Source organism: Monodelphis domestica, chromosome 3 (genome assembly GCF_027887165.1).
Source record: "Monodelphis domestica isolate mMonDom1 chromosome 3, mMonDom1.pri, whole genome shotgun sequence".
Classification (NCBI taxonomy): domain Eukaryota; kingdom Metazoa; phylum Chordata; class Mammalia; order Didelphimorphia; family Didelphidae; genus Monodelphis; species Monodelphis domestica.
The window spans coordinates 502046794-502056862 of record NC_077229.1 but is presented as its reverse complement, the minus strand read 5'-3'; the positions used below and the strand labels follow the sequence as shown (position 1 = coordinate 502056862).

The window sequence follows — 10069 nt, the reverse complement described above, 5'->3', positions numbered from 1 at the left end:
GGATTTAAGCAGTCTCCACTAAAAATTAAAAGTGGATTCAGGAAATTGAACTTTTTTACAGCTGTTGCAAATCTAAGAGAAACAGAATTTTTCACAACCTTGTTAGACAGATGCCCTTTTAAAATGGAAAAATAAGTCAACAAAAGAAAATATTTACTAATACAATAAAGCTTAAATAAAATATTTTATTTGAATTATGAAGTACATAATTTCCCTCTGCTCTGGAGCTATGCCCAGGGGAGCATTAACTTTAATGTATTTTAAGTATTAGCATTAATAAAGTACATAAAGGCATTAGAGAAATCTCTAAATAATTTTTTCCCAGACACTGATTACATTATTTTGTAGAACAGAGAAAACCCAAATATCTTCCAAATTTGACTTTGTTTCCAAGGTGTTGCATTTGTTTTTAAGGGCACACTACTAACTCACACATATCAATATTCAATAGTCTGAAAAATTGACTAAAAAACCAAACTTCTGTTATGTCAATAACATTTTCCTAATTACTTTTGTGATTTAAATCAAAAGACATTTCTTTAAAATGGATTCAAAATTATCTAAAATAACAAAAATACTTTTGACAAAGCAGTAATATTCAAAATATATCTGTATTGTATAAATTATCTTGATAACTATTTTGAAAATCTATAGTTGTCCTTCTAAGTGAATGACAAAAATGTGTAAGATTGACTTAGAGAGATTCAGAGAAAATGGCTATCTTTGTGACCTAGTGTAACCTGAGAAAATGTCTTTGAAAATTACAGCTTGGCTAAAGTCCATCTGCCACTGGCTCATTCCATAACAGACCTCTCAGTCTTTCTGGAATGAGCTAGGCAAAAATCCTTGGTCTTTGTGTAACTGATTGAGTTTATCACTTGGCCTCAACTATGGAACATCTGGGCCTAAGACTCAGTGGGCCATTTTATTACTGAAACCTTGAGACTGAATCAGTTCTTGCTGTCTTATGCTAAAAATGTATACCAGAGCTGTCTTTGTTCCCCCTTGCACCTGGGAATCTGTCATCCAGTTCCTGAGAACTTTCTCCTTATACTATCCCAGATTCCTGTCTGGATCTGCCCCTTCCAGCCTCTTTCTTGCCTCCCTTTACTAAGAATTGTAAAAGTACCTACTAGTCAATTATACTCATAAGTGTTTATTAGGATTAGGTTAATTTCCTCCCATGTGCATGTATGTCCTTGCTTAATAAAGATAATCTTGATTTTAAGCCATCTTGGTTAATTCTTGTTTCTGGGAAAATGAGATGGAGCTCTCTAGGGATCTCAGCACCCCAGGATATTTTCCCCCTTAGGGAAAAGAGGGACCTACATTACATTAAGTTTATACTTCAATATATTCACTTTATATTTATGCTATGTGTATGTGTATATATGTATGTGCTTGTGATCTCCTCCATTAGAATATACGTCATACTTCTTACTGATAGAGATTATTTTATTCCTTGTACTTATATCCCTAGTGCCTAGCATGGTGTCTGGTACATAGCAGGTGCTTAACAAATGCTAGTTTATTCAGTACAAATAATATACTGAAACTTAAAGTACATTAAAAATTAATGCTCCCCTGGGCATAGCTCCAGAACAGAGAGAAATGTATTTTATATTTTGTTTATCTATTTAAACTTATCCTATTATTTGGTATTGCCAATTATACAATCTGTTTCTTCTCTTTAGGGTGTAGGTTCTTAAGTGTTTTGTGTTGTGGAACTCTTTGTCAGTCTGGTGAAATTTAAGGATCAATTCTCAGAATTTTGGTTTTTAAATGGTGAAATCTAGAGTATTATAAAGGAAACCAATTATAATGAAATACTGCAATAAAATTAATAAAATAATTCATGAACTCTACAGTAAGAACTCTTGCTTCAGGGCCTCGTCTAAACATGTAAATGGGTCTGTTACTCTCTTACTTATATTCTTTTAGATAACTAAACTATTCATAGAATTAAGAAATCTGAGAGATAAAATAGATGAACTCCCTCATTTTATAGACGAATAAATGGGCCAATGAACTTCTGTCCACTGCTATAATTTTCATCCTCATCTTCATTGGAAGAGTTCTCATTAATATGAATATTTTCTCTGTACAACACATCCACACCTTCTTTTTTCCGTGTTATTCTTGTTCATGTTTTCCCAAGAAGCCTACACAAAGGATTAACTCAATGTGCTAGAGGTCTCCTTCTAGTTCTTAAATTTCAGGAGCATCAGTACAGTACTCAGGGCCAAACATATATCAAGAGATCTTTTCCAATCTGTTTCCTTGATGATTTTTCTTATACCGCTCCTTGAGCATCAATAGATATATGCCAAAATCTATTTGAAACAAACTATGTATAGAGGAAATATTATGGAAAAATGGCAGAAAATGGCAGAAAATTACCTGCCTCTCTCAAATTTACCCACAAAAAACTTTAAATAATGTCTCAAAATGAATTATAGTGTCAGAAATAATTAAAAATTGAGGTAAAGCAGTCATCTAGCCTATGATAACTTGGTAACCCTTTAGGAAAGATCTAGCCCCCATGGAGTAGTGCTATAACCTGACTGAAGTGCAGATATTTTTGGAGAGATACTGCAGTCAACAAGCAGCAAGCCCTGGGGACATCTGTGTAGGCAAAATAGGAGTTCAGAAACTGATCAGAGGAAGATTGTGAGAGTCTTCAACTGGCTCTGGATGGGGGACTGACAAGTTAACCAGATTTGGTCTCAGGCTGTGGCTGTGGAAAAGGAGAAATGAGTGTGTCCCAGTGAATGTAGTCACAGAGAAGCTGGGGCCCTGCTAGTTGGGGTCATTCACAAAACAGCAGAGATCATGGTTTTGGTTCCAAAGTGATGAGCTGATGCTTATAGTCATGAAAGGACCATCAGAAAAGTGTGTATAGTGGCTGGGGTGCTGGGGACTCTGGTCATGCTCAGGGATGTCTCCATCACTGAAATCACTCACATACCTGAGCCTAAGGAGCAATGACCAAATATGGCTTTGGATTATAGAACATTAGGAGAACCAAGAGGTCATAGGTTACCAGACAGAAATCAGAAAACAACAGCCTGAAAATGAAAAAACCTAAAGCCTGAGGTATGCCCCAACTAAAGTTAACAAAAGAAATAGGCTGTTTAAAAGAAAAAGAACCTGCTCATAGCTACTGTGGTGATAGAGAAGATTAAGTTCTAACTCAGAAGAAGGCAGAATAGTTACTTCTAAAGCTTCAAAGGCAAAGGAGTTCTACCAAAAGTTCTTAAAAGAGCTTAAAAGAACTATAAAAATCAAGTAAGAGAGGTTGAAGAAAAATCAGAGAAAGACATAAGTAATGCAAGAAAGGCCAAAAAATTAGGAAAAGAAAATCAGCCAACTGGAAAAAAGATCTAAGAGAAGAAAATGAATCCTTAAAACTTATAAATGGGCAAGAGAAAGCTAATGACTTCATAAGACATCAAGAAATAATAAAACAAAATTAAAAGAATGAAAAATTGAAGAGAATTTTAAACATCTTATTACAAAAACTGACCTGAAAAATATAAATGCACCAAATGCTATAACATTCAAATTTTTAAAGGAAAGGGTAAATTAATTACAGAAAATAGATGGCAAAACTATAATATTGGGGGACTTCAACCTTCCTTTCTCAGAACTAGATAAATCTAGCCAAAAATACATATGAAAGACATCAAGATGATGAATGAATAGAATTTTAGATAATCTAAATGATAGACATCTGAAGGGTATTAAATGAGAATAGAAAAGAATATATCTTTTTCTCAGTGGTACATGGCAGCTTTATAAAAACTGATCACACATCAGGCCATAAAACTTTATAGTTAAATGCAAAAAAAAACCCAGAAATATTAAATGCAATGCATCCTTTTCAGATCATAATGTAATCAAATTTACATTTAAAAAGGACCATGGAAACACAGATTAAGAATTAATTGGAAACTAAGTAGCCTAATCCTTAAGAAAAAGTCATAGAAACAATAAATAATTTTTTGCAGCAAACAGGGTTAAATGATTTACCAAGTATACATACCTAATGTCTGAGGGCAGATTTAAACTCAGGAAGATGAATCTTTCTGACTTTAAACCCAGAGTTCTATCCACTGTACCACCTACTTGCTCCTTAAAATAATTTAATTAATGAAAATGATAATAATGAGATAGCATAGCAAAACTTAAGGGATATAGAAAAAGTAATAATCAGAGGAAAATTTATATTCCTTAATGCTTATATCAATCAAATAAAAAAAGCTGATCAATGCACTGGATATGCAATTAAGAAAATTAAAAAAACAAAATTTGAAATCCCAAATTGAATACAAATTTGGAAATCCTGAAAATTAAAGATGAGATTAACAAAATGGAATTTAAGAAAGCCAATGAATTAATAAATAAAAATCAGAGTTGGTTTTATGAAAAAACAAAACAGATAAACCAGTGGGTAATATGATTTTAGAAAGAAGAGAGGAAAACAAATCATAAGCATCAAAAATGAAAAGGATAAATGCATGACTAATGAAATTAAAGCAATTATTAGGGGTTATTTTCCCAATTACATGCCAACTAATTTAATAATATAAGTAAAGTGAAAGAATATTTATAAGACATAAATTGCCCACATTAATAGAAGAAGAAAAAGAGCATCTAAAATAAGCCTATTTTATAAAAATAAATGGAACAAGCCACAAATGAGCATCCTAAAAAAAAAGCATCAGAGGACCAGATTGATTTACAAATTATACCAAACATTTAAAGATCAACTAATTTCAATATTAAATAAATTATTTGGAAAAAGAGGCAAAGGAGTTATACCAAAATACTTTTATAAAACAAATGTGGTACTTATACCTAAACTAAGAAAAACAAAAACAGAGAAAGAAAATTATAGACCAATTTCATTAATGAATAGGGATGCAAAAGTCTTAAATAAAATACTAGCTAAGTGACTACAACAATATATTACAAAGATTATACACTGTGACCCCGTGGGATTAATATCAGGAATACAGGACTGGTTCAATATAAGGAAAATTAATAACATGATTGATTATTATCAATAACAAAAGTTAACAAAAGAAATAGGCTGTTTAAAAAAAAAAGAAAAAGAGCCTGCTCATAGCTACTGTGGTGATAGAGGAGATTAAGTTCTAACTCAGAAGAATGCAGAATAGTTACTTCTAACGTAACAAAAGTAACAAAAATCATATCAACAGATGCAAAAAATCTTTGACAAAATACAACACTCACTCCTATTAATAACACTTGAAAGCATTAGAATAAATTAGATTTTACCTTAAAATGATAAGAAGTGTCAACTTAAAACCATCTGTAAGTATCACCTATAATGGGGATAAGTTAAAAACCTTCCCAATAAGATCAGGAGTGATGACAAAAATATTATTCATTATTGTACTAAAAAGCTAGCAATGAAAGAAGAAATTGAAATTGAAGGAATCAGAATGAAATGAAGTAATAAAACGATCTTTTTTTGGAGATTACATGATGGATACTTGAAAAATTCTAGAGATTCAAATAAAAAGATAGCTGAAACAATAAACTTGGCAAAGTAGCAGGAAATAAATAAAATCACACAAATCATCTACATTTCTATATATCGTCAACAAAGCCCCACAAGAAGAGATAAAAGACAGCTCATTTAAAATAACTTTAAATAATATGAAATACCTGGGAGTACACATTGCCATCCAGGATCTATCTAAACATAATTATAAATCACTTTTTATAAAAATAAAGTCAAATTTAAATATCTGGAGAAAAATTATTCACAGGTGGGGTAATCCAATATAATAAAAATGACAATTCTACTTAATGGAATTACTTATTCAGCATCATCCCAATTAAATTACTAAAATATTATTTTATTGAAATAGAAAAAATAGTGAAAAATTTCATTCAGAAGAACAAAAGGTCAAGAATATCAAAGGAATTAATGATGTAAAGGAGATGATATGGGATAGCAATGAAAAAATGTCCAATAGGCAGGAGACAATTTGGAATCAATCAAATTGGCAAACACCACTATGTTCTGGGTACTACTGACTATACCTTGGGAATACAAATACAAAAGTGAGACAGTCCCCACCCTCAAGCAGTGTATATTTTAAAAGGAGCACAGAACCTATACCCCTCCCCTGTATGTTTTAATTTAAGCAATCCCAGGAATTCCAAATGAAGTCATAGGAAAATATGTTGTCATAACTTTTCCTTTACTGATTGAACTACTTGTCTGAGAATAAGAGCAAGAGGTCCTGATGATGTGATGGATGGCTAGTTGAGATATGAAGCATGATCTGGAGCCAGGCAAATGCATTATGTTGGTAACTTTTCATTCATTAGGGCAGTTTAGCCTCAGAGTATATTCCTGAAGCTAAGAGGATTACTTTCTAAAGTTGATTAGGAGAGTATGGTCTTTGGAGGTCTAGACCTAATGGACAATGTTGCCTTAGACTTGCCTAGGAACTGAAGTGAGGTCAAGGAGAGATTTGGATTTAGGAATCATCAGTATAGTCGTGATAGTTAAAGTCATGGAGATGAATCAGAGATCACTCAGTGTATATAGAGAAAAAAATAACAGAGGATTGAGGATTGAACGTTATAAAGTAATATAAACATTTAGAGAAAGGAGGAGTCATATGAGCAATGAGATAGAGGATTAAACATTTTCTCTGATCTTCTCAAATCTTTTCAAAACAAAAATTATGCACCAAAGACAATTTCAACTGTCTCCATGGTTTAGGATTCCTGGAATCTAAAGGAAGTTTAAATAAATAAATTCATCCCATGAACTGATGTTCATCCCATGGACCCTAAACAGAATAGGTACACTAAAAGACCCAAGAACCACACAGAGAGATTGTAACAAAACATACACAGGTTCCTTCTTCCTTCTCCCAATGCCTGAACACCTTGGATCCAGGCTATGAGAGTTTCCTTGGGACATGAAAGAAACAGCCAGTACTGCAGCAGCCTGTCAGAAGCAAAAATCTGCTAGGGGACTACAACAGACAGCCAATATGTGACTGACAACTCCAGAGCGGAAAAGCTCTAAAATGCCCATGCAGACCAACTTGGACAACACTGTAGCACCAGAGCCACAGTGCTCTGAATTCCTATCTGTGTGACTTTGGGCAATTCACTTAATTTCCACTGGCTATCCCTTACTGCTCTTCTGCTTTGAAACTAATATACAGTATTGATTCTAAGGTAGAAGTAAGATGGAGTTCCTAATTGGAATCCCTAAGAGACAAAGTAGAGAAAGAAAATTACAGGGCACTATCTCACTGGTATCATCAATCTATCCATCCATCCATCTTTTTGTCCGTCTGTCTATCCGTCTGTCTAGCTAGCTAGCTATCACCACAAGTTACTAATTAGGACAATTCATTTTTCCTCACTTATCAATGGCAAGTTGCTGTTATCCAAATAACTGGAGCCACAGGTATTCTAGGTCACTACTTCATCTGAGAAACTTCCTGAAAAAAGCCCAATACCTCAGAGACTAGGCAACTAGGTGGCATAGTCTATAGAGCCTAAACTAGGAACCAGACCAGAGTAAATGCTACCTTGGACAGTTATGGCTTGTGTGATTTAAATTTTGTCTCAATTTTCTTATTTGTAAAATCTGTATAATAATAGCACCTACCTATTAGTCAAGTAGAGAGTTTAAATACCTCCTTTAATCCTTATTTTTTATGTGACCATGGACAAGTTAGCTGCTTTCTCTCTCTCAGAATTCATTTCCTCCTCTGTAAAAATAGGGATAATAATAATAATGGAAGTAACCCAAAGGGTTGGTAAGGATCAAATGAGAAAGACAACAAGCATTTATTAATCACCTGTATGTTAGTCACTGTGCTAAGAACAAGGGATACACAAAAGGGCAAAAAACAGTCTCTGCTTTAAAGGGGCTCATAGTCTAGCGGGAGAGCGAAGATGCCAACAAATATGTACAAACAAGATATAAAATTACAGGTAGTCTCAGGGGGAAGACAAAGAGGGAGAAGGGGAGGAGGAGGGAGAGAGAAAAAAAGGGGGGTAGAGGTGGAGAGAGGAGGAGGAGAAAGAAGGAGGAGGAGATCATGAGTCTAGGTAACTGAGAAGATGGTGGTATTCTCAATAATAATAGAGAAATTAGAAAATGAGGAAGGTTGGGGGGTGGCAGTTTTGGACATGTTGAGGGGATATCCAGTTAGAATTACCCAATCCGTGGTTGGAATTGAGAGACTGAAGATCAAGAGAGAGGTTAGGATAAGTAGATCTGAGAGTTTACTGTATAGAGATGGTATGGGATATATCTAGATGGGAGCTGATAAAATTACCAAGTGAAATGCATATAAGAAAAGAAGAGGGTCCCAACAACAACAAAAAAACCCCAACAACTTTAGGGAACCCAGAGGATTTTCCCATTCCAGCAAAAGAGACACAGAAGGAACTAATTAGGTAGGAGGGAGAACCAGAATAAATTACTTCACTGAAAATTTAGGGAGAAGAGAGTATCAAGAAATAGATGATCATCAGCTGTGTCAAAGACTGAAAAATTCAAGAAAGATAAGGATTGAGAAAAGGCAATTAGGTTTGGCAGTTAAGAGATAAATGTTACTAATTATAGAGAAAGCAGTTGAGTTGAAAGAGTTTGAAAGCCTGATTGCAAAGAGTTAAAAAAAAAAGTTAGTAAAGGAAATGGAAGCACCTATTATTAGAATTGTTGTTGCTACTGTTGTTCAGAGCAAAGGATTTTGAAAACTAGACTGGAATATTAAACATTTATGTAAAACTTAAAATTTGCACAGTGCTTTGCTTCTATTCACATCTGACCCTCAGAACAACTCTTTTGGGGAGGATAATTTTCTTTCTTTTCTTTCTTTTTTTTTTTACTGAGGAGGAAATATGTATCAGGCCTGCTTGGTTTTTTTCCTCATTTTAAAAAATACTAATTGATATAAAAGATGAATCTCTGGTAAAGGGTGGAGTAGCACTAGGGAGAAAGAGCCCAAGGAAAATTGTAGTGATGTAAAAAACCAAAGCCAACAATATACCTTTTTTTTTTTTTTAAAGAGTAATTCAGGCCCATTCGTCTAAATCCCTAATGCTACCCTCCACTTCCTACTAGCCCACTTAAGGAGCTTTGGCATTCTGGCGGAAGTGGCCAGGAAGATGTGAGAGTGGAGGCCCCATCAGGCCCCATCAGTCCATAGAGAGCTTTTTCTGCAAAGCTCTTTGGGAACATGCATCCTGCTCTTTCGGCCAGCAGCTGCAGTGGTAGGTCCAGGCCGGCAGGGGTCGGGTCAGTAGAGCTTGGCTGGGCCAGGGGACACGTGTGGGGCCACCATCCGGAATAGCCCCAAGGCCTTGGAGGCTGTGGAAGCTACTCAGGCCTTGCTACACCCTCGTGTTCGGTTCCCTTCCGTGCCCAGGCTGCAGGCAGGCAAGAGGGCAAGAGTTTACCTGGCAGCTCCTCCGACTGGCTCCTCAACCCTTGGGTCTACGTCGTAAACATCGTTAAAATGGATGACAGTGAGATCACAAGGGCCATTCTCTATGCACGTGACCTCCGAGCTTGGTGGAGAGGCCTCCAAGTCGGGTTCCTGGAGAGGGGGAGACTCAGATTTAGGGCCCAAGTCGGCTGCCTCCATTTACCCAAGGGGATCAGTGGCGTTTGCCACTACCCTGCCTCTGGCTTTCCCGCGGGGGCCTCCTAGTGCCTCTGGGGGTGGGGCACCTGGGGACCGCTAGGCTGTGGCGAAGGTTGGAGAAGCCCGCGGTAGCGTGACCTGCACGTGCCTAGGCGGGCCAATGCCTCTGCCTCTTTCCACTGCGCAGGTGCGGGGGTCGGGGTGACTTCTAAGGACTGGGGGCAAACGGGGACCGTTGCTGAGTAATAACGGAAACTCCGGGCGGTGCAGAGACTATTGGCTCTTAGCAGGACAGTGGAGCAGGGTCCTTGGTGGCTAGAGAGTCTTAAAATGCCAACGTTTTCATTTTTTTTAACTCGGACTCCGGGGCAAACAGCAATGGCATTAATGATCGCAGAGAACCA

The 10069-nt window shown here is 36.1% G+C and overlaps 1 protein-coding gene across 2 annotated transcripts in view; it reads right to left on the bottom strand.

Annotated features, from left to right (window-relative positions):
• Positions 1–9820, bottom strand: part of LOC100032364 (trifunctional nucleotide phosphoesterase protein YfkN-like) — an 82674-nt gene extending 72854 nt beyond the window's left edge. Inside the window, exons 1-2 of one of the 2 annotated variants that reach the window (XM_001381356.5) lie at positions 9478–9820; positions 1–72 (exon numbers count right to left, since the gene is read on the bottom strand). The exon at positions 1–72 is cut by the window's left edge and continues 80 nt beyond it. In XM_001381356.5, coding sequence (XP_001381393.2) covers positions 1–72; positions 9478–9665 — 260 coding nt within the window. In that variant the 5' untranslated portion in view covers positions 9666–9820. Of the gene's footprint in view, positions 73–7675; positions 8442–9477 lie in introns of those variants that run through there. The other variant, XM_056824866.1, reaches the window with a different exon arrangement.
• Positions 9821–10069: the final 249 nt, after the last annotated feature.